This window comes from Aristolochia californica, unplaced genomic scaffold, assembly GCF_029961685.1.
Source record: "Aristolochia californica isolate CCGP_79_NKW_82.1479 unplaced genomic scaffold, dmAriCali1.0.hap1 SCAF_1, whole genome shotgun sequence".
Lineage (NCBI taxonomy): Eukaryota > Viridiplantae > Streptophyta > Magnoliopsida > Piperales > Aristolochiaceae > Aristolochia > Aristolochia californica.
In genome coordinates, this window is record NW_027181770.1 from 60,840,328 (window position 1) to 60,867,975 (window position 27,648).

The following is a 27,648-nucleotide window of genomic DNA, read 5'->3' on the forward strand; positions in this document are numbered from 1 at the left end:
ACACATTGTAGAAAGCATTCAGTGGCAGTTGTGGTTCGTCGGCCACATTCAATTCGTGGCCATGAATTTCTGAAAGCGGTTTTTTTAGCAAGTAAAACCGAGTCGAATTTCATTAATTAAATGTGAAAATTAATCAGTAAAAATACTCCTTTGACAAACAGACGTAAAAAATGAAAACCTCCAATGAGAGGATGGAAAAAGAAAAACAGAAAAATGAGAAGCCAGAGTGATTGCGATACCTCACTGAAGATGATTCTCTGGAACTGAAATTAATGCAGTTTCTTTTCGAGTTTTCGTAGCTTTGAGCCTTCACTTTCATGACCCTTCCCAAGGACCGCCAGTCTCCAAAACGACCTCAAACGGGTCTAACGAAGCCGACCGGAAAGTGCCGGTTCAACTCGAGCTCATATATATATATATAATATAATGGTGTAGAATTCGATCTTTACCGGTAACGATACCTTGCACAATTTGCTTACCCGATTATCCGTTTATTTTATTTCAATTCAAATTAATTAATTATTTATTTATTTTAAATCCATAAAATCCTTTAAATAATTTAAATAAGTAAAAAAAAATACTAAATATGTAATGAAATTTTAGCAATACATATTATTATTTACTTTTGATTTAAAAAATAATGTACATAATTTACATTTCATTAATGGAAAAAAGAGTATTATGGACCTAAATATTTCTAATTTTATGCACTTAATTTTTAATTTAACCTTCAAAATGACAAGTCTACAAATTCGTGATTAATGTTAAATATTTTTTTTATAATTCTATCAATTGTTAACAATAAAATGAAGAAAACAATATTATTATAAATATAATGACTTTAAATGATATTCTTATAAATTATATGATTTTTTCATATATATATATATAAATACTAATTTATTCTTTAGTACTTATTTGAGGGTTCCAAATCCCAAATAAGGGGGTTAGTGCACTTACTTAGTGTAAGTAAAAATGAATAACCTAATGTAAGTAAAAGTGAAAACGAATCACTTGTTGGTATTAGTGTGATAGATGAAAAGTTCACTGGAAAATACTTTATTGTATTAGTGCCCAAAATAAAACATGTAGTGTAAACAAAATAATGAGTTACTTTTATAATATAACTAAACGGATAATTAACCTAAAAACATATATGGTTATTACCCTAATAAGCAATTTAATGTAGTCTTAGAATAAATTAATATACTAATTAATTAAGTGATATTTAATTAATAATATAAGATATATTGTAGTTTAGTCTAAATTAATACAATAATTACGTGTGACAATTAACCTGTGCAATGATTAATTACAAAAAATAGAGAAATAAAAAGTAAAAAATGACAGTAATGAATATAATAAATAAATAAATATTTTATTAATAATATAAGATATATTTTACGTAGTATAAATTAATAATATACTTTTAAAAAATAAAAATTATTAGTTTAATTAATTATAAAATAGAATAATTAAAAAAACTTTATCAAATGCTTACTTTAACAATATTTTAATTATCACGCTTAAATCACTAATTTAATATAGTAATAAAAATAATTAATATAATATATACATACATATATATATTATTTAATAACATAAGATAGATTCTTATGTAAGTATAAATTAATAATATACTTCTACAAAATAAAGATTATTAGTTTAATTAATTATAAAATAGAATAATAAAAAAAACTTTATCAAATGCTTATTTTAAAAATATTTTAATTATTACTCTTAAATCATTAATTTAATATAGTAATAAAAATAATTAATATAATAAATAAATAAATTTAATATTTTTTAATAACATAAGATAAAATTTTATATAATATAAATTAATAACGACATAAGATTTTGGTGAGAATTCTAATTTACCCACTTTACTCAAGAACGAATTGAAGTGAATGAACAAATTCACCTACTTTAATTAGGAGGTGAGTTCAAGTTTATCCACTTGAACTTACTTCCCGTGTGCGTTAGTGCACTAATGCGTTCGGGTCAAATAACAATAAAATCACTTACGCTATCACGTGACCTGGGCATGCACTAATTCTATCAATTGTTAACAATAAAATGAAGAAAACAATATTATTATAAATATAATAAGTTCAATGATATTCTTATAAATTATATGATTTTCCAAAAAATAATAAAAAATACTAATTTATTCTCTAATACTTGTTCGAAGGTTCCAGATTCGAGATACTAAAGCTTGGAATCCTTTTGATAATGGATAGATACATATGAATCCAAGGGAAAAACGTGCACACTTGGAGCATCTCGTTTGCCGCATGCAACAGACTCGTTTTCTTCCCGAATCAGCAAGAAAGCAACTACGCTGAACTCCCTGATTTCCTCGCCTTTTGTCTTCTCCCGTCTCTTCACGCTTTTATACTTTCAAACCTTTCTACCCGGCTAACCAACTCCTTGGCTCCATATTTCAATCTTCTCTTCACCCACTCGTAAACAATGAATAAGAATAGAAGATTAAACATACGACTCACAGGATTTTTTATTTTTTTTACTTTTGTCGTGCAAACCTGAGATCGGCTGGTCAAATAATTGGTCAGATTCAAGGGTCCAACTACACTTGTATGAACATCCGCCGTCGCCGACTTGATTACGAAGCAAAACACATCGGCGTCTTTGTACTTCATGTGAACAGTGTTTGCGTGGTCCCATGATAATCCACTCAGGTTTCTTTCATAGCCTCACTTCTCCCTGTCGGCGCAAAATTCGCTTCCATACCAAATCTTCGATCCGGTTCTTGCGGTGAGTTGTTCAGGTCTTTATATGCTCTTCCTTCTCCTTCTATATCTTTTTCCGTTATCCCGATTTTCTGAAGCATGAATTTGAATACTTGATATGTCATCTGTCTGGAATATTTTTGTAATCGGTTGTTGTGGGAATTAAAATGGGTCATAGGGCTGGGATTCTGTCGAGTTCCGAAGAACATGTTGCACTTGAGAACAATTTTATCCGAGGGGAAATTGGAGTAATGCTTCGTCACGGTTTGATCGAGAATCGGATTCTGCTGTTTGTTGGCGTTAATTAGCCGATTGAAAGAGCTAACTTTTATGTTATTTTAAGCAACCTTAAATATGGATAAGTATTTATTACGTTTCGGACTGCGGATAATGAACTGGAAGTTCCATGGTGTTTCGGATGGAATATTCTGCACTTTGTGGTTGTTCCTTTGTAGGAGTTAATCTTTCGGGCTTGTTTACGTGTGGCATATTGATTATTTAGGGACGCTTAATGACTGAGCTACTGTTTATTAATGGAAGAGAAATTCATGTTACGTTAAGCTCAAAAGTGTTGTACGTATAACTCATAAATTGTAAAATTGGTGGTGAAGAAAATGGAAAGAAATCTGCTTTCCAACAAGTTAAAACCTATGAAATTTGGAGCTCTAGTCCAAAATCTGGCAATTTTTGTTGGCATTTTTTCAATGCTCAAGATGCTGACTGTCCTGGAGTAGCGATTCCTCAATGGTTTGACGAATTGTAACTACAAAGATTCATTCCGTTATATTTAATTGGTTGATATTATCTTTGTTTTCTCTCCTTCAATTTTTATTTTTTTGAGAAAAAAATACATCATATATTTTTTTTTTGCTGAAATCAACATAAAAAACTCCGGGAAAGGGAACAAATAATGTATGGTAGTGGAAGAAATGAAATTTGAATTGTTAGACTTAGATTTAGGTCTAAATCATAAAGTTGTTGCACCCACACTTGGTGGATTTTTGTCCATTTTCCCTGTGTACTATTTTATTTTGAATATGTTCCCTTTGTACTATTACATCGAAGCTTTAGTAAATTGTGACGCTATGTTTCTGCTGTTATTTATTTAAGAAACTTTGTGCCATACTGCAGTAGAAAAGGAAACGACAAGTCAATTGTTTATAATATTGGCTCACATGTTTGTGTGCAGCTCAAGTGTGAAACATAGAATGTTGATAACTAAATGAATGGAAAAATGGAAGGCCAGATATTAAGGTGGAATTGATTTGGGCTACAATCAGATCCTGGTACATGTACAGAGAACACACAAACTTTGAGCGTGAATTCACTATCAGTTGACATTGACATCATCAATTAAGCATACTAAAATATTTTGCAGTGGTTCCATCAGTTGGATCTATGAGGATCATCTTGAATAAAATCCCATGTGATTAAGTCCCTGTAAGTGCTTTGATAAGAATGACTTGTGGGTGTCCTTTAGCCTATAGTAAAGTGTATACTTTGGAATAGTTAAAGACAACTTTAGTCTGCTTCCTTCTTTTCTTGAGTGTCCAAACTCAGATTATAAAATAAAAATATTTTATTTTTCAGAGTTCATGGTAGTAAAGAGGAATTTCTTGGCTGATTCACTTGAAATAAATGATTACAAATAATTGAAACTTGATTTAGGAAATTTATGCTAGAAGACTGGTACATTTGTACCAAATCACTGTCACACAATGAGAGCTGAAATACCTTGATGATTCCATGAGACATGCTAATTATTTCTTAATTAAATGGGCAGATGCTTTTGGGTGACTAACAGCAGTGCCTCCTTGTTGAGAATAATTTGGTGGATATTGAATTATTTGTATGGATTCAAATGCTATCTAAAATTTTCAGCTTGCAGGTGTCCAATTTACTGCTGTCTTCAGTAGGTTATCAAATGCTTTCACATGTTTTTCTAATTTCCTCTTCTTCTGCTTTCTGCAGGTATTGTTTATGATTTAGTATCAGACTCATCGAAAGTATGGGAAATAAGGATTCGGTGGAACACTTTCATCCAAGGGACTATACACGACAACCTTCTTATCCTTCTTACCCTTCTAACCCTTCTAACCCTTCTAACCCTTCTATCCCTTCTAATTCTTCTTACCCTTCTAACTCTTCATACCATGTGGGAACTTCCGCAGAATTGAGACATCAATCGAAACGTGCTTCGTATATAGCAGATAATTTCAGTTCCCTTGATGAGGTATTTAAGTATAAAACTCTTTGCCACTCCTGTTTTACTGAATTTGTTATTCACACACAAGCTTAATGTATGCGTGTAGTATTCTTGGATTTGTCAACCATATAAAATCCAGTGGGGTTCAAAAGCCACTTTAAATTACCAGTCTTCCTTTTCTTATCTGTTTAATACGATTATATTAAATCTCAATTCAAACGAACAACATGATATTTTGGAGCACAATCAGACACTAGATATCATGTTCCTGTTGGTACAATGTGCCTCAAACTATTGTGGCTGTCAGGTCTGTATTTCCTGTATGGATGGAAGGCTATGCTAATGTTTTCATTACGGGATTACTTTACATCTTAGTGAACATATAAAAAAAAATTCTATTTTGGGGTCATATGTCTTTGGTAGGGATAAGTATTTTCTGCCTGTTTCTCTTTCTAGGTCATTTCTGCGTTGAGAGATTCTGGCCTCGAGTCATCAAATCTAATTCTTGGCATCGATTTTACAAAGAGCAATGAATGGACAGGTTGTACTGTTGGTCCTTATGCACTTCAACTTAGATATTCAGTTATTTGTGTAAATCAATTTTTGCTCTCTTGAGCAAGACCTATACTTTACTTGAATATGGAGATGTGACCCTTTAATGGTTGTAGGTAGGTATTCATTTAACCGGAGAAGTCTTCATGCAATTGGTGACATTCCTAATCCATATGAACAAGCAATCTCCATTATTGGGCGTACATTATCTCCTTTTGATGAGGACAACATGATACCATGTTTTGGATTTGGTGATGGTAAGTCACTGTCACTGAGAACAAAGAGGTGGCAAACTAGGACATTTTTTCATTGTCTTTTCGTCTTGTGCAGCATCGACTCATGACAAGTATGTGTTTAGCTTTTACCCTGACCACCGTCATTGTCAGGGTTTTGAGGAGGCTCTTGCACGTTATAGAGAGATAGTTCCTCATTTGAGGCTGTCAGGTTAGTCACAGTTTCATTCCACTTTCGGCTAGTAAGCTCCTAGGGGCAACTCCAACTATTTGGTGGTGTTTAACTCGGTGCCTTTTCCAAGTAACAAGACACTAATTCTGAATCACTAGTAAATTTTTTGGAAGATATTTAATTGTTCATGGTCTTTCTAGCATGCCTCCAATATTGCTAACTCTTGAAACAAGATTTCAATTGGTATTCCTTGATATTCTTTTGTCATCCCCATAGTTCATTTACAAAATCTATCTTCTGCAAGCGTATGAGTTGAAAATGTCTTTTTTAAAATAGTATTCTCATCTGAGCCTAGTGGCTGCATGTCATAGGCTTGTTGGCCCCACAAAATTTGGGAGAAATGTTTATTGTTGATGCTTGTTTTTGGTTTGGATTCAGTATAGTGGCTTAAGTCTACATACTATATTCAAATGATCCTCAATGCTTTATGTGGTAAGCTTACATATTCACTTTTTTTTTTTCTTCTATAATCTTCATCATGTGGATATCGTTGCGACTGCATTGATGAACATGGCACATGTGTAGTTGGGCAAAGATGCTTTCAAATATGGAGTTATGGTAGCATCAACCACATGTCTTGGGTTATATACTTAAATAACCGGACATATTGTTTCAAATAGGTTCGACCATTCTGTGACTGTAAGCTTTTGCTAGAGGTGCCTTAGAATTTTATACATTTATTCAAATTGATGTTTAATTGTATTCTATGAAGTCTGTACCTATAGTCTGTGAACTTGCTTGATCCATCAAGTGCACACCCTTACTCAACACCCTCTTTGCCATCCTCCTGTCATTGTTACAAAAGTATTAAACTTGTACATCCTCGAATCTTGTTCCGTTCTGCTTCATCATATTCTTCTGTGGAATTTTTTTAGGTCCTACGTCATTTGCTCCGTTGATTGAAGCTTCTATGGACATTGTCGAGAGAAGCAATGGACAATATCATGTTCTTGTAATTATTGCAGATGGCCAGGTGAATAAATTATGTTTACTTTTAAGTTCTAGAAGTACTTCATTTTTCTTAGATCCATTTGCTTATTATTGGGACTCTTTCTCTTCACTATCTACACATTAGGTTACCAGGAACCCTGATGTTTCCCCTGGAAGTCTTAGCTCACAAGAACAGGCGACAATAAATGCTATGGTCACTTCTAGGTACAAGAGCGAGCTTTCACTTGCAGTTCGGATTGATCTTTCTGTTCCAATTTGTTCTAAAGGAAGCCTTGTTTCTTCTTGGTTCAGTCAGTATCCTCTCTCAATTATTTTGGTTGGTGTGGGTGATGGACCATGGGATGCAATGCAGCAGTTTGATGATAATATTCCACAACGGCACTTTGATAACTTCCAGGTGATTATTGGCACCTTAAACTCGAATGGAATTGGTTGGTATTGCAGCTATATATGCATCTTTTTAGATGTCTATCAGAGCTGTTGGTTGAAATGGATGATCAGAAGGAGGAATGATGCTTGAAATTTTCTCTCTCATATGTAACTGTACAAAGAGACAAAAATTATCCATCACTGAATTGCTCAAATTAGATGGACATGGTGTGGTTATTAACCTATATGAATTGCTCAATGAGACAGTTTGTTTATTTGTATTTTGTTTTCTGGTGAACAGTTCATACCTGTTATGCTTTCCCATATAGTAATAATTGCCTGTTGTCTTCTGCCTCTCTCTGTTTCCTTGAGGCCACAGCTGGAACCATGGGTTTTTGGTTGGGCTTATCTGGTTAACCAAAGCATCAGTTATTGGGGGGAGGGGGGATGGTTCACTTGGAGGTTGTGATTTTGGAATTGCATTACAGGACACGTTTTGGTAACCAAGATATGGATTTCAGGCATATTTATCTCCAGAATTAGAATTTTCTGGAGTTGCTGTTAGCAATGGGAGAAGAAAGAGAGAAGAAGGGAGAAATAATGAGACATGATCTGGAAAAGAGTTGGAGAAGAGAGAGGGAAGGAGAAGAGAGAGGGAAGGAAAAGTGACAAAAAGAAGTTTTCGTTCCTCCTTACTGTTTCTTTTCTTGCATAATGGATATGGAAGTCCACTTGTAGGGGAATACCATGTTTTTTCAACTGGTGCAGTGATGCAATTGCTAGCAATTCCAGTTGCACTGCCCAAGGCTTCTGTTTGATGGGTAATGATATTCCAAGAATTCCAATTTCAAACTCCACCCTCCCCTAGCATACTCATCCTCTTTAGCATTTTTCTTTCTTTAAGTAACTCATTATATTGTATTTTGCTGTGCGGTTTATTGCTTTCGAAAATTCAACTTTCTCTTTTAACTAAGAGTGACAATACAATATGTTCTTGTGCAGTTTGTAAATTTCACAAAAATCATGGCTGAGAACAAGGAAATATCGAAGAAAGAAACATCATTTGCACTTGCTGCTCTCATGGAGATCCCATTTCAGTACAAGGCTACCCAGGACCCTAGGTTTATAGGGTAGGCTATACAACTTAAAGATTGGACTATCTTTATTTTCAAATAACAAAAGATGTGTTGAACTGAACTAAGCTACATGATTTAGATTGCAGAAAGTGAGGGTCCCAGGTCCACTGCCCCTTCCTCCTCCTCGTGAAGTGATTGAGCATGATAATATGGTTCAGACAATCCCTCATTTTACTAGCTTTGAACCGACTGGACATGAACAAAATAACCCCACGGTGCAGGTAGAAATTTTCTACACATACATGCAAGCATGAAGAAATACACACAATGAAATGCACATTGATTGAGTTCAATTCTATTGGTTTATAACGTTACTAAGAAAATCCTGTGTTTTTGGTATTGGAAGGATTGCCCTATTTGCCTAACAAATCCGAAGGACATGGCATTTGGATGTGGTCATCTTGTAAGTTTTTCCCTGAAATTACGTTAGCTCTCAGAGATTGAAGCCGCTGCTGATTGATAACATAGTGGCATGTCAGTCTGTGAATCTATCTTTGAAGAATGTCATGTTTTAGGGATTGCTGCATGCATTTCACTTCCCTACTTTTTTTTTTTAATGTTGATTACACCCGAATACCATACCTGGTACTTCTAGTGAGACTGGAACAAAAGACCTTACACTAGAAACTCCCCCTTGCTGTTATTGGGCCAAACGCTCAATGAATGGTTGCTTCTCTACTTTGTGTAGGTATTCCACGATGGCTTGTATTTAACAGGTTTTCACATGATTATATCATCAAGGTGGCTTTTCTAGAAATTTTCTAAAGTTTTATAAATCTGCAATAGTTGATGGCTTGTTCTATTCCCACTGTAGCTCTCTTTATCTGCCGCCCAAACCTTGCTGCTAATGTTGAAATGCTCGGACTGTTGTGTCAGAAATTTCTGTCTTGCTTGATTGCTTTTATCCTAATGTTGTAAAATGCAAGTCTTGTGACATACCAGTGAGTCTAGTAAGAAGAGCAAGTGTAACTGCCTCTAATGTGTTTTTGCTGCTCCAGACTTGTAAGGACTGTGGTGCAACATTGTCAACTTGCCCCATGTGCCGTGCGCCCATAACGACACGCTTGAAACTGTATTCCTCTTGAAGAGAAGACAACATGAGCAACCACAGGAGTGTCCATGAAGATTTGAGCCCCATCAGTCTGACTTTGCTAAGGCTCTTGTTGGTATCCACAAGCAAAGTAGAAATGGAGAATGACAGAAGTAGGAAAACTCAAAAGGTAAAAGCAACAATGTGCTTGCAGGATCCAAAAACAGGCTTTCTTGGCAATGTTTCATCTCGTGCTAAAATAGTTTTTAGATGTGTGATTCTACTTGTATTCAACACTTGTTCAGTACTTAATAGTCTTTCTTCAAATAAGATCAGAAGGAAGAAGGATCCAACTGTGAGTATTTTTTTGGAGAAATCTTCTGTGAATTGTATTATTTTGTGGGGTTCACATCAATTGTATTGGATAGTTTAATTCCTTAAAAAATCAGAAATGTCAATGAATGACCTAAAAAAATATCACTGTGCAGTCCATACCCAATAGTTTTACTTTGCTGTAAATCTTATCACCTAATGAATTATGTTCCATATATTATGAAAAGGTTTTAATATTATAATATGAAGTATAATAGTTGATTTAATGGATAATATGCCAGTTTTGATCTTCTTCTTCTTAGTGTTCAAATGAGAAAAGAAGACCTCCAATGGAAGCAAAGTTGATATATATCTTGGATTTTTTATTTATTTATTTTATGTAATACATGAACAAAATAGGGTTGCCAATCAAACCGGTTTGGTTTTGATGAGTCCGATTCAATGCAAATCAGCAAGGCAGATGATCCAATGAAAGCAATGTTGTAAGAATCCGTTCAAAATGTGGATTAGATATAAGTTTATTGGTTGAATATGGGTGAGCATATTCGTGGACGAAAAAATTAGCTAATAAAACCGGTCTGGTTTGACGACTCCGGTTCAACTCAAATCGGCAACGCTTCCGGTTCGATGACCGGTCCGATATTTACGACATAATAGTAGGCATAGAGCGCGAGCTCAAGCCCTTTCACTCTGTGGTGAACTCTTCCAGCTTTCCCGCTCCAGCTGTGCGCCGAGATGGCTCGCCGGAATCGGCTGAAGCCGGCTGCCGCCGACGATTCTAAGAGCGGCCGAAAATGTAGCCAAGCTGATCGTGCCTCGTACTTTGCTCGAAGAGAGGCTGCGAAGATCCTTCGCTGCGTCCTCCAGGGCGATGCCCAGCGCAAGGCAGTTGCCTCCATTAAATCCCTGGTTTACAGTCCTTCTGTCCGCAATAAAAAAGCCACCTTTGCTCTCGTTTGCCAAACACTCAGATGTAAGCTTTCATTTCGTCGGTGTTCAGAGATATCATACTTGTTGATTGTGTCAAATCAAATGAAAGACTAACGAAATATGTACTCCTAATTCACTGAATCTTGTTTCTATGATAATAATGAGCTCTTGGGTTTGTCCGTTTAGTGTTTTAAATGGGGATATAGAAAGTTCTGAATTTGAGAATTGCTCTTTGGTTTTTAGCAGATCTTCCTATTATCAAGGATGTATTGTCGACAAGCGATGTGTTAAATAGCAAGTGGAAGGTGGTCTACTGTCGTTATCTCTTGTCTACGTACTGCTTAGTTTTTCCAGTCGTGCTACTAGCTGATGAACTGAGAAACGACGAGTTTTTTGGCACTTCGTTTTAACTTGTTGCTCTTGTATCGTCTTTCTCTCTATTTGGCAGAGGCAGGAGGAATTGATGTATATGATTGCGTACGACATTCTTTTTGGACAGGTTATTCTCTTACATAATTGAGAATGCAATGAAAAAAACTTAATTCTGTTCATGTTCTGTACTTTTTATGTTTAATGCAAAACGAGATCATCCACATGGTGCAAATGCTCATACCATAGCTATAATTGGAAATGCTTATTCTCTTCTTGTACTAATGCTGCTAATTTTGTGTCCTGTTTTCATGGCTTGATTCTTGGCATAATTTTTTCCTCCAGGACGTTAAGTTACAGGGCGATGCAGAGAAATTTCTCTTGCTTCGGAAGAATGCCCTACAAACAGCGTTAGCTAGGCTTTTAGTGAGAGAAAAAGTGAAAAGTGTCGATGGCCTATTGCTAAAATATTCTCAAGCTCCAGGTTTATCTTCGTGCTCTTTGAGATGTTTAAATGAATATACAAAAGTTGCTATTATGCTTCTTGTGTTGCCCTTTGTTATTCAAATACTTCCAAGCAAATTGGTTGAATCATCTGTCCTTGTGTGAAAAAAAATGAAAGTGTGGTTTAAAGATTAATTACTTAATTCAAATCTATATTTTATTAATTTTAGAATTCCAGACTTGTTGAACCCTTCAGTGACCTAACTGTGCACCTAGATGAACAAACCTTTTAACTTGAACTTCAAATGAAATGAATCTGTCAGCGATCAGGAGTGACTAAGCGTTTTCTCTGAAGTCAGATTTAGGCAATAGCTAATTGATGCATGAGCAGAAAAACTTTTAGTTAACTTGTTCAGTTTTTGGCGGAGAAATTCCCTTGTTAATTGTAGACTTATTTTTTCCTTACAGATGTTTCCAGTCCTCGATATGTTCGTGTCAATTCATTGAAATTGGATATTGAATCAGCAATTCAAGAATTGGGAAAAGTTGATATGGTAATCTTTTTTATATCACTAGAGAGAATTTATTTGCTTAATGCACTGCTTAGAAAAATTCTTGCTGTGGAGCTGTTTTGTCTGTTTTGGTGTCTATTTTATTTCCCCCCATCTTGAAAGGTTTCTTATATACTCTTCAATTGAAAAAGAAAAAAAGGTTCTTACATATTTGACCTTGTGTCCCATTAATAAATTTGTTGATACCATTGAAAATATAAAACTAATGTGCAAATGCATTTGTGGTTAAAAAGGGAAAGAAGGAAATATTTACTTATCCACTTCATTTTTTCTTTTTTGGTTTTGCATGGGTTTCTTTCCTTTTATCTGTTCATATACTCTTTTACCATCAAGAGTTTTTCCTAAATATTATGAACTGGTGGTGAACATATCTTTCTTTTTATATTGTTTGTACTTCTGAAAATATTCTCTACCCGCTTGCTCATTATCTGGTGTTAACTAGGTAGTTAATGTCGCAATGAGTACATTGACATAATTTTTAGCTGTCAATGTTGCTTTTCGTTACACTGACAATATATGATATGTTTGATAGGTCACCAAAGATGACATGGTTTCAGACTTGTTGGTGCTACCAAGTGGCACAGATTTGCATGATCATCCTTTAGTCGTGAATGGAAGTGTTTTCCTACAAGTAAGATGCATGTTTTTTTTTAATTTACTTTTTTCCCCCTCACCTTGTGTGATTTATAGGATCATTAGTACAACCATAAGCCCATTCCATTCTAACAAAAGAAACAAGAAACTGAAATCCCAGTTAGCTTTTTCACCTGCAGATGCATGTTTTGCATGTTTGTTTATTTCTACTCATCATGGTGCTCTGTGACACAAATTCTTTAACCTTGCTTTTTAAGCTGTTAACTTATTCATTTATTATGGTCCATTTTTTTATTTTTTATATTCATCTGCAGGGTAAGGCAAGTTGTATGGTAGCAGCGGCATTATCACCGGAACCTGGATGGGTGGTTAGTTGCTCAGAGGCCATTTACATTTGTTTTATGAGTAATTAACTATTTAAAACCATATCAAGTAGCATTGTTTGAAAGGCAAAGGGAAAAGGCAGAAAAAGGAAAATGAAATGAAGAAAGCTTGCAACTTGTTTACACTTTTGCAAAACAAATGAGATGTTTGATTGCTGGTCTCAAACTCACACACCACACCGGCAGAAAGATTATTGTTCAATCTGGCACAGTTCAGTTACAATTCTATATATGACTTCCACCCAGATTAAAATCAATCTCTTACCACTTCTGCAAAGCAAGTGAAATATCAGTTTTGGTTTCCTAAAGTTGAAGCAACTGTCTGTAGTCGTCTCTTGAACTGCAAATAGAATTTTATCATTATAATTGGCGGAGCAAATATTGGGTGTAGCAAAAAACCATCCTTGGTGTCTAGCTGGTGGCCTGGCCAGTTCCTATTCAAGCTGGTTTAATCAGGATTACCCACTGGTTAGATCAGTAAGTCGTTGTGATGAATATGTAATTTACTTTTTTAAACAAAGTAATAACTTATACAAATCCAAGTAAAATTCTTTAAAAATTACTTATTCTTGATGATCTGTCTGTGAAGGTTCTTGATGCTTGTTCAGCTCCAGGAAACAAAACTGTTCATCTTGCTGCCCTGATGAGAGGGAAGGGGAAAGTTATAGCATGTGAACTTAATGAAGAAAGGGTTAAACGTCTGGAAGATACTGTCAGACGATCTGGAGCTTCTAGTATCCTTTTCATGTATCTGTGTCTTTCATAGATTATACTGTTACTTTATGAATTAGAAAACCTACAATTATCTTAAGATTATTTCTGCCTTATTTCTTGTTTGGAGGTCAACTAAATGGGAGGAAAGTTTCCTAACTGCTAATTTATTTATGCCATTGGTGGATCTTTTGTAATGAGTTTTGACTGATTTTTTGGCCAAAAAGAGGTCAGATGCTCATAGGAGACTCTGAACGTGGGTATATGATCTCAAAATCCCATTATCTGCCATTTATTTCTTTATTGTCATCAATTTCGACTTTCTATTGTCAGTATGGCCTCTCTTGATATCATTATTTTCATCAGAGCTCAATACGTTTACCCTTTGACTTCAATCGATAGTGGAATACCCTTATCCCTTCTTGTTCTTAACATCACTACAAGATATTAAAGTTATTCATGGTGATTTTTTGGGCATAAATACAGAGGATCCTATGTATTCAAAGGTAAATTACTGTATAAGCCTGATGGCTTTCCTCTGTTTCTTTATATATAACAAAGTGCGGTTGTTTTTGTCAAGGTATCTATTAGTTGACATTCACATCCTTTACTTTGTTTGGTTTAGCTGTCACAATCAACATAAATATCTAGTCTTTCAAAAAGGAATCATAAATCAAAATGAACTCAAAATCCTATGATGCTTTTCTAGAACTGGGTCTGTGTTTCATGGCTGTTCCTGCCTACTTTTGTATGTTCTGTCAGAAGGCAAGGACTTCAAAAGAATGTGGTTTTGCTAGTATTGAAAATGTAGAGTGGTGGCCTTTTTGCTCTGTGTTGGTTTTTTTCTTTTTTTGAAGAAGTAGCTTGTCTCCTTAGTGCTAAAGACACGAGTTGTATGATCTATAGAACAAATCCTGTTCAAGTACGGTCGTTTTTGCTCTTTATTGTTAACTTTAGAATTTATTGGATAGGAAACAGAAGTAGGCAAAATCTATGGAAGTAACTTTGTCTATGCTTAGAAAGTAAGACTTTGATGCATGTGATCCCGAAGCATGCTAGTGTTGGGCTCCATCAGTATATGCTGGTTATGAGAATGTATGTCAGAAACAATTTAACTTACCTTAATATTCCCAGTTTCTGTAGTTTGTATCATGTTAGCCTTGTCCCAATTATGTTGTTTTGGATATATCCACTTCCATCATTTTGTTCCATTCTTAGCAAACTCCATTGCAAGCTACTCTTCGTCAAGTCCTTCCTCCAAATTTCCATCCATGTTAGTTTTGGTCCAAATACTTGTACATTACAGCCACTGTCATTCACTCCATACTTCTATCAGTTAAGCATAGACTTTTGTCCATCTTCTTCGTGTCAACTATTGTATGAAATGTTTGTTCAGAAATAAGGCAATTACTTTGTAGGAAAGATATCAACAAGTTGTTAATTCAATCAGAGTATTTCATACTACACCTTGGCTCGTTTTTTTTCCTCCCTGAATGATACTTTACCTTTGCTTTTGCCCATTGTCTTAGTGTTTTTTGTGTCTGCAGGTTCGTGCCATTCTTTTAGATCCATCCTGTTCTGGTTCAGGAACCGCTAATAAGAGACTGGATTATCTGCTTCCATCACATACTACAGGTGATTCTTTTACTCTCTTGTAATTATGGATCAATCCTTCCAACTAACATCTTTCGGACAGTTTTTTAGTACTTAAGATGAATTTGTTGTACTTAATGGTATGTACAATATAATGATGAATTTAACATGAGCAAAAGTCAATTATTCAAACCTGATTTGAGTAGTTTAACTAACATTTTAACCTGATTGGAAGCTCAAAGCAATGTCTAATTATCATCATCTGCCTCAAGCGTATGCAGCATGCCCTGGAGTTGCTTCTCTTTGTATTTTAACATTTACATATATTACCTAAGACAAGAAATCACACCAGCCTAAAGTCTTTATGCAGTACACTCATGTTTGTTGCTTTCTTGCTCCATAGATCTTTTTTGATCTAAAATAAAAACTTAGAGGCGGTGCGTGCGTTCTCTTTCTTATTGTATATTTGTTTAAAACGAAACCTGCCCTTATGTTTATAATGCTTTATAAATTTCTTGCTAATCATTTATAGTAAACTGAGCTGTCTTTCTGTTTTGCAGGTCGTGCTGCAGATGGTAATGACAATGAAAGATTGGAGAAGCTGGCTGCTTTTCAAAGAAAGGCTCTTGAGCATGCTTTATCTTGTAAGGATAACCACAGTAAACCAGGATTCCTCTTTTATTTTTTTATACTTGCAAGTGAACTGATGGCATTTTCCAGCTATAAACTGTCCTTCCTTTTTATAATTTATTGCTGTTCTTTTCTGTGTCTTCTGGTATACACTGATGAATTATTTTATCCAATCTCAAGCAATGCAAACAGGGGTAGAGTGCTAAGGTTCTCTTTAACTACCAGTTGTTAAGTAGTTTCCTTAGGTTCCCTGATTGTTGCTGATAGCCAGTGAGTATTTTTGAAGCTTTCATACGGGAGGTATTTGTTGCCATGAAACATAGATGCCTTTAAGGGTGCATTTGGCTTTTCTCTTTGAAAGATGCATTCTTTAAGAGGTCTTTATAAAAAGGTCTGATTTAAAATGATTTTGAATTTGGAAACAACTTATTTAGGATTTTTTTTCCTTCAACAATATAATTTAGTGAGAACGGCACTATTGGCCTGATGTTGTGCTTTTAGCGTTGGTTAAGGGTATGTGTTTATTCCTTAACTCTGTCCATAAGTTATTAATAAAACAAGGGGGAGAGGTGACTAATGTAAATATCTTTCTTTCCTCCAGCAACTTGTCAACCTTTCAAGCTGCTCTTCTTCCGACTCTCTTTACTATATCTCTCTTCTTCCTGACCTTTTTCTACTTTTATCATTTTACAATTTTTATTATTTGGAAGTTGTTACAAGTAAAATGAATAATTTTGTCCTGCGAATATGAGAACGTAAAGCAGTGAAAACTGAGACTGAAAGAGCTTCATCTCTTTTTTGAAAGAGGCAGTGTTCTAGATGTAAAAACTCTGCTTAATTTCTAAGAAAACAGGTTATAGAGCAGAGTTAAACCAGGCCTCTTGTGTTTGATCGCTTTCATGTGTGTCCAAATGTTTAGTCAATAACCAAATCTTATCCTGTCCAATTTGATTTTTTCATGTGTCTCACTGTTGCACTTGCAGTTCCTTCAGTTGAAAGAGTAGTGTACAGCACATGTTCCATCCACCAAATTGAAAATGAAGATGTTGTGGAGTCTGTTCTTCCACTTGCTACTTCCCTTAATTTTCAGCTTGAAGCTCCATTTCCTCAATGGGAACGTCGTGGTCATCCAGTCTTTGAAGGAGGTGAGTTTTCTTGACATCCTACTGCTTTATCATACATATTAATTTTATTTTATAGGCTAAGTATGAGCATTGAACTGTAAATTTTGATCAAATTGTTTTGCTCACAATATGCATTGTGGACTTCTTTTCAGCTGAAAATTTGCTTAGGACCGACTTGGCTGAGGACATGGAAGGGTTCTTCATTGCACTGTTTGTTAGGAAGACAACAGCTGATTACATAGACAAACCTATTTGTGACTATGGAGAAACTTCTAGGGATTACGGGTGTACAAATTCCTCTCTCAGGGAAGTGAAGATAAACAATAAAGAGAGAAATATAAAACCCAGTCTCTCGTCTTCCCGGAACAAACTCTTGGGAAAAAGGCCTGTACTTTTTCCATTTCTGCAGATGCATAGGATGCTGCAATTTTGCAGCCTTCCACGGGGTAGAACTCACAAGAAACATTTTGGGACCTAAACAATTGGTATTTTGGTTATTTATGATTCAGTTAGAATAGTGAAGAAAGGAAATGGAGTTAGCTGTTAAAGGCAATTGAGCCCATTATTGAAACTTTTTCCTCATCAGCAATGACCATTGATCAGAGCTTTTGTATCTTTGCTAGAGCACTGTAAACGTTTTGATAAATGACTAAAAAAGAGTATTTCCTGAGGGCATTTGGTCATCTTCTACTGATATTGCAAAAAACAAAGTTATTGGTTGTTTTCGCGAGCAGCCAAATGGCACAATCTCTCCCTAGAAAAATATAAAGAGCCTTTCCACCCTTGGGTCTGCCCTCCACATACAAAATAAAATGTCTTCAACGACAAATTGGAATAAAGTGACAAGACTTGGCTGCAACATGAACAAATTTAACGCCTAAATGATGACAATATTGCTCAAATTGAATACAGCCACAAAAAAGCCCAAGTAGTACAGAGCAAATATCACAGTTGCTTCTGTTCATGCAACTAGGTAAAATCTACAATCGGATGGAGCTGACGAGCAGATAGACACAAAAGTTACAAGTTGCAAAGGCTTTCTGTTTTCCTGCTCAGAGTGCACAGGTGTAATTCGATTGAGTGATACTAGGAGCTGCAATGCTCATTGACCATATTTAGCAATTCATGCGCCACACACTTCTCAGGAACTCTTGTCTGTGTCCTTCACTGGATGGCACTGTTTTAAACCAGTATGAGTCAAAGGTCACCGGCACCATTTCCCAGGCCAGTTACCACAAAAGTGTTTGGTTTTGAACTCAGTGCTGCCTCTAGGCTGGCCCAACGAAAAAAGCTTGGCCTTGTACTACAATTTCACCTTTACATGACTTATATCAACGCAATCTGATAGTTTCATTTGGTAAAATAACATTTGGGTTTCGTATATGAGGGTTCAAAGCTGCCAATTCTTTCCATTTGGCCCCGGTGCCATGAACACGAGCAGAGATACTCCACAGCGTATCCCCTGGTTGCACTGTGGTGCTAGCTACTTGGGGGGATTTAGTTGCTGTTTTTGACTTCATAAATGCATGTTTGTTGCTCTTCCCCATACCACTACCAAGCAACCAGCGGGATCCAGATTGCTGTTGCGTAGAAGAACCCCACAGTTTTTTCTTGGTGGGTTCCGTCTTAATGCCTGCCACATGGACTTCTGTTATTTTAAACTGAGGAATAACCTCAGCTAAGTGTGCTTCCTCTTCTTCTTTCTTCTCTTCTTTCTTGTCTTCTTTTGTTCCAGCTGGAACTGGCTCTGGTTCATCAACTTCTTCACTGTTCCCTTTTTGTGAAACATTGTAATATATTTTGGGCTTAGGAGGTACAAAAACTCTCTCCACTTGAATCAAAGCAAGCATGGGAGTCCCAACTGGTTCGTAGTTACGTAGTGGGTCTCGAAGCTGCACCATTAGTGAAACTGTAAAGTTGTTCCCAAGAAGACCCCATTTTCTATCTTTCCTACCTCTCTCTTCTCCTTTCCATCTTCCACTAATTAGGTCTTTAGTCGTACAGTTAGCACGATGGGCAGCAAGGACTTTTGATGTCCGACCACTGTCATGGTCTTCTTCATCAACTACACCAGCATCTAGTTTCATCCACTCATCTAGAGATAATGACAGACCCATTAACCCATCCACACCCTCATTACTGTCCTTGATGTCCAATAGCTGCATTCCAGCTGTCCCCCCCAATCCAAGCAACCCACTACTCCTGGCCTTCATCCCTTCCAGCGCACAAATTTCACCTATAGATTGAGGGCAGATATTTGATGGAGCCTCCTGATCAGACATTCCTGACTGAATTTTCAATCCCTCTATTGAGAGGGTTTCTATTTTCTCCATTGCCAATGGAGCAAGATCTTCTAGTGAAACATATTCAGAGCTTGTGTCTCCACTAACTGAACTCAAATTCAGCTTAGATGAGCCCCTGCCCTTTTTTCTCCCATGGAGGAAATCACGTCCACCATCTGCTGATGTTCCATCTAGCTGCAGCTGGTGTAACATTTCCTGACTGTAGTAAAGAAGAAAAAAATTAAATTGTTATATTTTAAAAAAAAGTATTATTCTCTCGACAAAATCCATGGTCTACCAACAGATTCTAAAATGTGACAACTTATGCAGAGAAATATTAAATTTCTCTCCAAAGATCTTAATTTTCAATTCTCTTCCTCATTCAACATCTTCAAAATATCTCAGTTTCTACATGGCTTTCCTCGCCACTGGTGTTGCATCGTCTTACTTTCTCAATTGTTGTTTCTGACAATCTTATTTGAATTTTCCTTTTTTTAATATATCTAATTACTTGCAAATCCATCAGGTATTAACAAAAAATACCTCACATAGGTTAACCTAACTCTCTCAATTTTATCAAATTTGAGACTTACTTTGGCAGAAACGTGATGAAAATCCTAAACACTGTTAATTAATGAAGTTACAGAAGAGATTGTAGAGCTCGATTTCCTGACGTGAAAGAAAGAAAAATGTTGAAGTAAGAAAGGAAACAATAACAAATTGAAGATCACAAACCTTTCTCCTGCTTCTAGGGAAGGTGCAGCCTCCCATGCCACTTGCTGCATTGTCTTTCCAGTGATATCTTCAAGAGGCATCAATTTACTTGCTTGCATAGAGAGCTTCTCAATTCCAACAGATGCCAAATGTTGCAATATTTCCATAATCCCGGAACCCATTTCAGCAGGGATTACAACAGGACTCGAAACCTGCATGACCAGACTTGCATTATTCTTTGCATTTCCAAAAAGTGTAGGATTCATGGACCTTAAAAAACCTCCGTCCTTCATCTGAAGACAGGGGCCCAACCCTTCACCAAGAGGAGGCAGCTTGAGTGGTTCTTCAGGGGGTAGATTAATTGGGCTTCCAAATCCACTGGCACTGTCTGGAGGAGAGCTCCAGAAAGCTTTCTCGTTCATACCCCACTCATGCATTAAAGCTTCTGTTTCCAAGTCTTCCAGCATTTTAGCTCTTGTTTTACTTTTGGGTGCTTCATGCACCCTCTCATACTCGGTATCAGCTGCATGACTAATTGAAGATAATTCAAAATCTTCCGAAAATTCTCCCAGATCAAAATGAACTGGAAAATCATTAGCTGATTCTTCTCCAATTTCTTTCCCCATACAAATGCCAAAGACGTCCTCACCACTGGATAGAGTGTCCTTTTTGAACTGTTTCCACAGACGTTCTCTTGGAGATTCAGGATCACTATCAGAACTTAAGCCAAATGGACTATGTTCAAGTCCAAGCATAGTAAAAAATTCACTAGCTACAGATTCTGTAACATCATCCAAGCTAAGAGAGTTTCCCACTTTGCCTGCCTTATAGCCCGATTTGATCTCATTGTAATTTGATTTCTGGGATGGAGGTGACTCCAATTCATCAACCTCAAAAGTTGAAATATTACGCAGAGCAGCATCTAGATCCTCCATGACCGACTCTTTGGAAGGCATCTTACTTTTCCCAAAGGAAATATGATCATGACTCAAAGCATCTTTAATTGTTACATCTTCATCTGGGACTTTGCCAATTTCATGAAGATTGACAACATCTTCATCTGGGAGTTTGCCAATTTCATGAAGATTGACAGCCTCTGTATCTGTTTCAGCCATCTCATTTTCGTTAGACTCTAGAACACCTTTCTCATCGATTTCTATCCCCCGCTCAATCACATTAAACTCAACCTCTTCACTGGCATTTTCACAATTTTCCTTTTTCGACTCCAAATCAGCATCCAGGCAAAAGTTTGGTTCCTTATGGGTAAAATGATGAAACTCAGGTTCCAAATTAATGTTTTCAAATGTCAGTGAGCTAGTCACGTCTGACTTTGAACTGGGTAAAACCTCATGGAGTAACTTCACATCCTCTACCGAGCGAGATGGGTGACGGACACGATACCCAGCAGGACCCTGAAGACTCCCGACCCTTCGGAAACTTACCTTCCCATCCCCTTCCTCAAGACCCACTAACGATTTCGTCATGCCAGACTGACTCTGCTTCAAAATCGAAGACGGTTCCGAAACCTTCCTACCATCCCCTAACACTAGAAACCCAAAACTCACATTCAAAATCGCACCTTTGGCTTTCCCCGAGAGCTTAAAGCTGGTGGTCCACTTCCCCGAGCTCTTCTCCTCATTCAATTCTTCCAATGTCAAGGGCAGGAGCCTCGTGAGATCAATCCGGTGCTTCCCAAGATCAAGTTCCGCGTTGCCCACCACTCCTGCGAACACCAAAAAGTGCTTGGCTTCGTATTTAGCCGAGTGGTGAGGCCCACTCCTGGTCCCGTACACCTTACAACTATGCACCAGAGTCTCTTCAAACTCAGCAATCCCCTGCAAAACCCTCGCCGACCGCGTCTCCAGTCCTCCATCACGCCGCTTCCAGTAAACCCGTAAGGAGAGATCATTAAAGGTGGGAGGCAAGGACTCGACAGAGTGTACATGGAGGGAGAAGCTACAATTGAAACGGCGGTTCCGTACGTGGGACGACAGCGCTTTAAGGGGTTTCCAATTCCAAATCGAAGAGGAAGAAGATTTCTTCTCCTTGGTGGACGAAGACGAGGTGGTGTTCTCCCTCAAAGCCCTAGATTTCGTCTTATCAGGCACGAACTGCTGATGGGTCTTCCCTGCGGAAATGGACCGAGCGGGTTTTACAGGGTTACCGTCACGGTAAAGTGCTCTATGTATAGCTTCGATTTCCTGCAACAAGCGGCCGTTTCCGAGAGCATCTCCACCCATTTTCTTCTTCCCGAAATCCATCCACTAATCAAATTCAAACACCAGGAGAGATCTGACCATCTAAAACTGCAACACCCATTAAGAAATCGAGTGCGCCGAGCTTGAAAGTCCGATTTTTGCATGTAAATATTCTCTCCACTGGTCGGTTTCCGATGGAAGGCAGACAGTATGAACAGAAGTAGAGGCGCGGGGTATAATAATATTCTTGTCTTGCTCGCGGAACTTGAGCTGTGTCATGTCATAAGGCCTTTTTGAAAATTTCAATTTTTAAATCAGATTTTGCCTTATCTTTGCAGTGCCTGTAAAAGATTGAAATAATTGAGCTGGAGCTCACAAAAAAGTTTTTTATTGTTATTATTTTTAATAGGACTAAAAGTCTCTTAAAGGATTAAAATTTTTAGGTAGCTGCATATAAAAAAATTGTAGGCCTACTCCTTGTCTGATGTTTTTGTCATTATGTGTTAATCTCTTTGATCGTTAATGGATTGTTGAGATCATGTTTCTATTTGATCGTTAAATGGATTATTGAGAGTATTTCCGCTTGATCCTTAATGGATAGTTGAGACTGTATTTTTTGTTTTAAAACTCTTTGTGAACTTTACAGAATAATTTTTTTCATTTCAGAAACATTATAAAAACCTCCAAAATCAATTCAAAACACGACCATTCTAATATGAGGGTTGGCAAATCACTGATACATCTCAAATTTTACCCAATATCATAGGCTCATAGCTGTTGGGACTGCGAGTGTTTTGGTGATTCTGAGTCTTCTTCTTGCCACAGATTTTTTCTTTCTTTCTCTTATATGCCTCAATATGCTATTTCAATTTCTTTTTTCATGTAAATGCATTCACCTTACTCTTTACCGGGTTAACCCAACCCCATTGATATTTCAGTAACAAATGAATCAAAACTAACGGGATTTGCTGAAACAAAAAAATGCCTAGATATCCCTAATGGATACCTATTAGCTAAAAATACATGAATAAAATCCATTCACATGGATGCTATTCAGGAGCTTACTCTTGTTTTAACAAATACCATCCCAATCATATCCCTAAAGGGGGGTTATTATTTCTCCCAGCTGCAGCTTCCTATCATTTTTTTTTTTTTCAAATGAATAAACCATGTCAGTTCATAGAGAAAAATAAGTTCACAAAAAGGGTGGTTTGGCACTCTCCTACAAAACATCAAATTCTGTATTGGCCGTGTTCAGAACATTTCGAAAGACATCATTTGATAATATCGACTATATGATGATGAACACAAACATCAGCTCAAGCCAGTTTATCTAAACAGGAAAACAAAATCTTACAACGGGTAACAGCTTCTAAAATCACTCTTAATCATCGCCACTCGAGCAGACAACGTCGGACTGATTCCCTTCTGCAGCAAGTTGATGGTCCTCTGCGGCTTTAGACTCATTGGCATCCACAGCAGGTTGACCATTCTGCCCGTCAACGCTAAAAGGATAGCCTCCCTCAGACAAGTAATAGTTCTCTCCTGGAGAATCAACAACCGGCTGGATGGCTGTGGGTATGGGTTTCATCTCCAACTTCTTCTTCTCCTTGAGAACCACCTGCCTTGGCATTACTTCCAATAGAAAGCTTCCCCCATTCCACACGGATGCAGAGACCTTTAATATTTGGAAGATGCAGTGCAGCTCATATGACAAGAAGATTGGAACTGTAAGAGCCATTGTTGCCACAGTAAAAGCACCTTGGAGCAGCATGTACATGATATTTCGGTTTTGGTCCCCAAGCAAGCCGCTCAATCGCCACCATAAGTTGTTTGCTTTCTGTGCTTTCTTTGATAGTTCCCTGATAAAAATTGCGTATGCATATGAGGAAGAATTTTGTATGAATTTCAAGGGACCAATGAGAATCCTGGATATTTATTTCACTACAAACCATGGTCAGGAGATGGAAAGGAGGAGAAGAACAAAACCTGAAAGAAGTCATGACTTCAGGATCCCTTAGCAATCTTTGGCGACGTAACACATTAACAATAACAAAATATAGGAGCTGCCATAAGGTGTAAGCAACCAAAGGGACAAAAAACAACCACTTCCAGAGGTATGCCTTATCCTCCACATAAGGCCATGAAGTTCTTCCCCCAGCTTCTCCGGTTGGGTGCATTGCTGCAAAGGTTGCTGGGTCCCACCAACGAATTGTGAAGAAAACAATCCCTACAATCAACAAGATCTTGGTTACTTGGACGTTCACTTGCAGTGAACACTTCTTACTTGCAAAATTCCAGACATCAATTTGTATAATTTTTGTTAGAAAAGGTATCTTATGTATATTTGAAGGAAGAAGAATCTCTTCATTTGTTTCTGAACCATTGACTGCTTGCTTCATAAAATACTACTAGATCCTTCTTAATAGCAAATTTTCAAACATGAGACCAACAGTTCTACACATGAATTTTTCTGAATTTGGTAAACACAAGGCCTATATTGTCATGATCACAAACTGTCCTACTTTCAGGAAACGGTATAAATATTGGTTCATCAAATGCGTGTTCTAGATCTATAATTGTACAGCATAACATATGAATTATAAACTACAGAAAAATGATTCAGTGAAGAGAGAGAAAGAGAGATAGATAGAGAGGGAGAGACAAACCAGGCAGAAGATGTATCAGGACACTAACAATTTTGTCAACAGAGCTGAAAACCAGGCTACAACGCCAAACGATTAATGCCCAAGCCAGAGGGCCCTACAACCAAAGTTTCAAATCAGAAAGTACAATATGAATTTTCCAAATTACACACTTCAGTCTATGTCTCAAAACATAGAAACTTTCTGGACTTACTTCAGCAAATGAAAAGCAAACCATGAACAGCTTTTCATTTCTTGGATAAAATAGCAGCATAACCAAGAAAATTGTGTTGGCATAATAGCAAAAATCCTGCACGAAGGCCCAGAAATAATCAGAAAATTCAGTTGGAAGTTCAGGAGACCATTGATTGATTGTCAAGGCATTCCCTGGCTTGGCTATAAGTTTCTATTCTGTTGATTCTGATTCTAAATTTTAATCTACTACCACGCTTTTCAGCTGCTTGGAACCAAAAGGGCCTGGCAATCATGTCTTCTGGTAGCGAGAAGCGTTACAAATGAGAAAAAAAGGAGTATAGTACAACAATAACTAATCAAACAACAACGACGCCAGACTGCGTCAAGAATCCTTACTTTGGGCAACAAAATATTGCTTTGCTGGTAGCTTTTATATAAAATCCTATATAAATATTTACAAAAGAAACAAAAAAGCTGTAGATACGATGTACTTACCAGAAGAAAATAGTGCCATTTTTTGAACCGGTAGTATATCCAGCGAAGAGGAACAAAGGTTACAAAGAATAAACAATATATATATGGAATATCATGTGGCCCTGAGGAGTGGAAACATGAGCATAAATAGGATTAAAATCCATATCCAAACAATAGGAAGACTGAAAATGAGAACTTACTGGCACCCAACATGAAGCAAAATGCACCAAATCCAAGGACCCCCAGCAGATGAGTAACCTAAATCTCAAATTTTACCAAAATAGGAAATTAATCAAAACATCATTCAAATGCTCATATACAATTTTGTGCAGTGAAAACAATAGGGAACTCTAAAGGATGAGAAAATTGATCATTGCACAAGGACAAAATAGTCTTACATGCATGGCATTTGCTGAATCCATATTAGAAAAATTAAAAACAGATACTATCATTCCCATATCAAGGCCTGGAAAAATATTTAGATATATATATCTACATAGTCCAAAAAGAAGAAACCAAAGGGGTAAATGTAATTAAAGATGGGATTTAATAGATAAGCCTATATATGATCAATCAGAGGATAAGAAATTCAAAGAAGTCAGATTAAATGAATAGATAACCACAGAAAAATGTGATTCATCAATAAACATTATTAAGTATTAAGAAGACTCCAGTAAAATTTAAAGACTTTCCAATAAAAACTACGCTTGAAATCTCGAAGAGATAAAATTAAACAACTGCAACAGAAATAATATTCAAAAATCGAGGAAAAGAAAGAAAAATTAGATGCACAACAGACTTCACATACAGAAATAAGGAATATAGCGGCAGAGTCACCAGAGACAAATTGAAGCAAAACCCCATGAACGTAATCATTTAATTGATCCATAACATATTGAAGTTACAACCGAATAACACGCTATTAAAAACGTGATATTCTTCTTTCAGAACTCAGTACGCAAAATATGAGAACAACCAAATGATCACAAATCAATTGAAACGGAAAAAAAACGAATTTCACAAGCAAAAACCGATACAAAAAAACATCACCCAAACAATTTAAAATGCGCCAAAAATCCTGATAAACCCAATGAACAACGCGAACAACACAGCAATCAGAGCTAACAAAAAACAAAAAATTGATAAAGTAACGAGAGACCATACTTTATTAATAAATCTTTCATGTTCTTCCGCCTGTTTGGCAATTTTAACCGCCTGTTTCGACAAGATCTCTCTCGTCTGAACCGCTTGTTTAGACAGTAACTCCTTCGTTTGAGCCACCTTCTGCGAAATACAAACATGAAGATTAGAAACACCCTAAAAAAAATCCCAAGTAAGAAAAAAAGTAACCGACTTCCCACCTTGGTTCGATCAGAGAACCTCTGCTTGACTCTACGAAACGATTGTCCTTCATCATCATCGACCTCTACCTTGGACATTTCTCTGTTTCCGATTCTCGGTATCTTCTTTTCCTCTCAGGGTGGTGGGATTCGTTGTCCGGAATTCGAGCAGACGTTCTAGAGATCACCAGTGGAAAAGGAGACGAGCGCAGGAGAAGAAGAGGACCTCCCTTCAAATAGCTGACATGTCTCTCGAGCCTCCAGCTCTCTCCTCTTCTGAATGCACTTAATCAAAGTAATCATCTGATTAATAATAAATTAATAATTTAATCTACTTTTAAATGGTATCTTGTAACTTCACTATAACGACAAAAGAGGAAGAAAAGAAAGATCTTCAAAGGGGCATAATTAAAGATCTTCAATTTTTTTAATTAATTATACAAAATTGAAAAAAAAAAAACACCCTCTTTTAAATGAAGGATTCCTCCCCTACATTTGAGGTATTTATTGAAATGCAGCAAAAAGCAAGGGGGGTTTGAGCCCTCCAAGGATGGCATTTACTCCAATAAATGGGGTCAGATTCTTTCATTTTAATCCAATTGGAAAAATGTCTAGTTATTTATGTTTCCAAGATCCAAGAAATCTTGAAGAGGTT

General features: G+C 36.6%; 4 protein-coding genes across 8 annotated transcripts; 2 read left to right on the forward strand and 2 right to left on the reverse strand.

Moving 5' to 3' along the window:
* The first annotated feature begins 2,693 nt into the window (after window positions 1-2,693).
* On the forward strand, window positions 2,694-9,906 carry LOC137954449 (E3 ubiquitin-protein ligase RGLG3). Of its 4 annotated transcripts, none has more exons than XM_068801662.1 (14): window positions 2,706-2,778; window positions 3,943-4,039; window positions 4,132-4,193; window positions 4,725-4,986; window positions 5,416-5,500; window positions 5,628-5,768; window positions 5,842-5,955; window positions 6,852-6,949; window positions 7,052-7,131; window positions 7,219-7,324; window positions 8,299-8,426; window positions 8,512-8,653; window positions 8,779-8,835; window positions 9,431-9,906. In XM_068801662.1, the coding sequence occupies exons 4-14, from the start codon at window positions 4,762-4,764 to the stop codon at window positions 9,515-9,517; spliced, it is 1,263 nt and encodes a 420-aa protein (XP_068657763.1). In that variant the 5' UTR covers window positions 2,706-2,778; window positions 3,943-4,039; window positions 4,132-4,193; window positions 4,725-4,761; the 3' UTR covers window positions 9,518-9,906. The 4 variants fall into 4 exon arrangements, with proteins under 4 accessions (XP_068657762.1, XP_068657763.1, XP_068657764.1 ...); XM_068801663.1 differs by having other exon boundaries at window positions 2,736-2,791; XM_068801661.1 differs by lacking the exons at window positions 3,943-4,039; window positions 4,132-4,193 and having other exon boundaries at window positions 2,694-2,778.
* A 590-nt stretch (window positions 9,907-10,496) lies between these two features.
* Window positions 10,497-17,835, forward strand: LOC137954390 (25S rRNA (cytosine-C(5))-methyltransferase NSUN5). Of its 2 annotated transcripts, none has more exons than XM_068801656.1 (13): window positions 10,497-10,768; window positions 10,972-11,030; window positions 11,174-11,224; window positions 11,440-11,578; window positions 12,007-12,092; window positions 12,643-12,741; window positions 13,019-13,072; window positions 13,677-13,821; window positions 14,243-14,304; window positions 15,346-15,433; window positions 15,952-16,035; window positions 17,005-17,166; window positions 17,298-17,835. In XM_068801656.1, exons 1-13 carry the CDS (start codon window positions 10,531-10,533, stop codon window positions 17,621-17,623), a joined length of 1,593 nt encoding a protein of 530 aa, XP_068657757.1. In that variant the 5' UTR covers window positions 10,497-10,530; the 3' UTR covers window positions 17,624-17,835. The 2 variants fall into 2 exon arrangements, with proteins under 2 accessions (XP_068657757.1, XP_068657758.1); XM_068801657.1 differs by having other exon boundaries at window positions 11,180-11,224.
* Window positions 17,836-17,915: 80 nt separating this feature from the next.
* Window positions 17,916-22,557, reverse strand: LOC137954374 (protein PLASTID MOVEMENT IMPAIRED 1-RELATED 1-like). The gene is made up of 2 exons (XM_068801655.1): window positions 20,163-22,557; window positions 17,916-19,647 (listed from the first exon to the last, which is right to left on the reverse strand). The coding sequence occupies exons 1-2, from the start codon at window positions 22,400-22,402 to the stop codon at window positions 18,477-18,479; spliced, it is 3,411 nt and encodes a 1,136-aa protein (XP_068657756.1). The 5' UTR covers window positions 22,403-22,557; the 3' UTR covers window positions 17,916-18,476.
* Window positions 22,558-23,529: 972 nt separating this feature from the next.
* LOC137945173 (glycerophosphocholine acyltransferase 1-like) lies at window positions 23,530-27,259 on the reverse strand. The gene is made up of 8 exons (XM_068790978.1): window positions 27,015-27,259; window positions 26,818-26,937; window positions 25,854-25,911; window positions 25,675-25,775; window positions 25,199-25,294; window positions 25,009-25,102; window positions 24,329-24,569; window positions 23,530-24,201 (listed from the first exon to the last, which is right to left on the reverse strand). Exons 1-8 carry the CDS (start codon window positions 27,090-27,092, stop codon window positions 23,724-23,726), a joined length of 1,266 nt encoding a protein of 421 aa, XP_068647079.1. The 5' UTR covers window positions 27,093-27,259; the 3' UTR covers window positions 23,530-23,723.
* Between the last annotated feature and the right edge of the window lie 389 nt (window positions 27,260-27,648).

What these genes read in the sequence shown, in the direction of transcription:
- LOC137954374 (XM_068801655.1), bottom strand. Translation starts at nt 22,402, where the DNA reads ATGGATTTCGGGAAGAAGAAAATGGGTGGAGATGCTCTCGGAAACGGC. An exon ending in TCCCTAGAAGCAGGAGAAAG is followed by an intron (nt 19,648 to 20,162) that starts GTTTGTGATCTT and finishes TCTTTACTACAG; the next exon opens with TCAGGAAATGTTACACCAGC.
- LOC137945173 (XM_068790978.1), bottom strand. Translation starts at nt 27,092, where the DNA reads ATGTCCAAGGTAGAGGTCGATGATGATGAAGGACAATCGTTTCGTAGA. An exon ending in AATGGCACTATTTTCTTCTG is followed by an intron (nt 25,295 to 25,674) that starts GTAAGTACATCG and finishes GCCTTCGTGCAG; the next exon opens with GATTTTTGCTATTATGCCAA. An exon ending in TTTGCTTTTCATTTGCTGAA is followed by an intron (nt 25,103 to 25,198) that starts GTAAGTCCAGAA and finishes CTTTGGTTGTAG; the next exon opens with GGCCCTCTGGCTTGGGCATT.
- LOC137954449 (XM_068801661.1), top strand. Translation starts at nt 4,762, where the DNA reads ATGGGAAATAAGGATTCGGTGGAACACTTTCATCCAAGGGACTATACA. An exon ending in TCCTCATTTGAGGCTGTCAG is followed by an intron (nt 5,956 to 6,851) that starts GTTAGTCACAGT and finishes GAATTTTTTTAG; the next exon opens with GTCCTACGTCATTTGCTCCG. An exon ending in AATGCTATGGTCACTTCTAG is followed by an intron (nt 7,132 to 7,218) that starts GTACAAGAGCGA and finishes TTCTTGGTTCAG; the next exon opens with TCAGTATCCTCTCTCAATTA.
- LOC137954390 (XM_068801656.1), top strand. Translation starts at nt 10,531, where the DNA reads ATGGCTCGCCGGAATCGGCTGAAGCCGGCTGCCGCCGACGATTCTAAG. An exon ending in TGTTAAATAGCAAGTGGAAG is followed by an intron (nt 11,031 to 11,173) that starts GTGGTCTACTGT and finishes TCTATTTGGCAG; the next exon opens with AGGCAGGAGGAATTGATGTA. An exon ending in AATTGGGAAAAGTTGATATG is followed by an intron (nt 12,093 to 12,642) that starts GTAATCTTTTTT and finishes TATGTTTGATAG; the next exon opens with GTCACCAAAGATGACATGGT.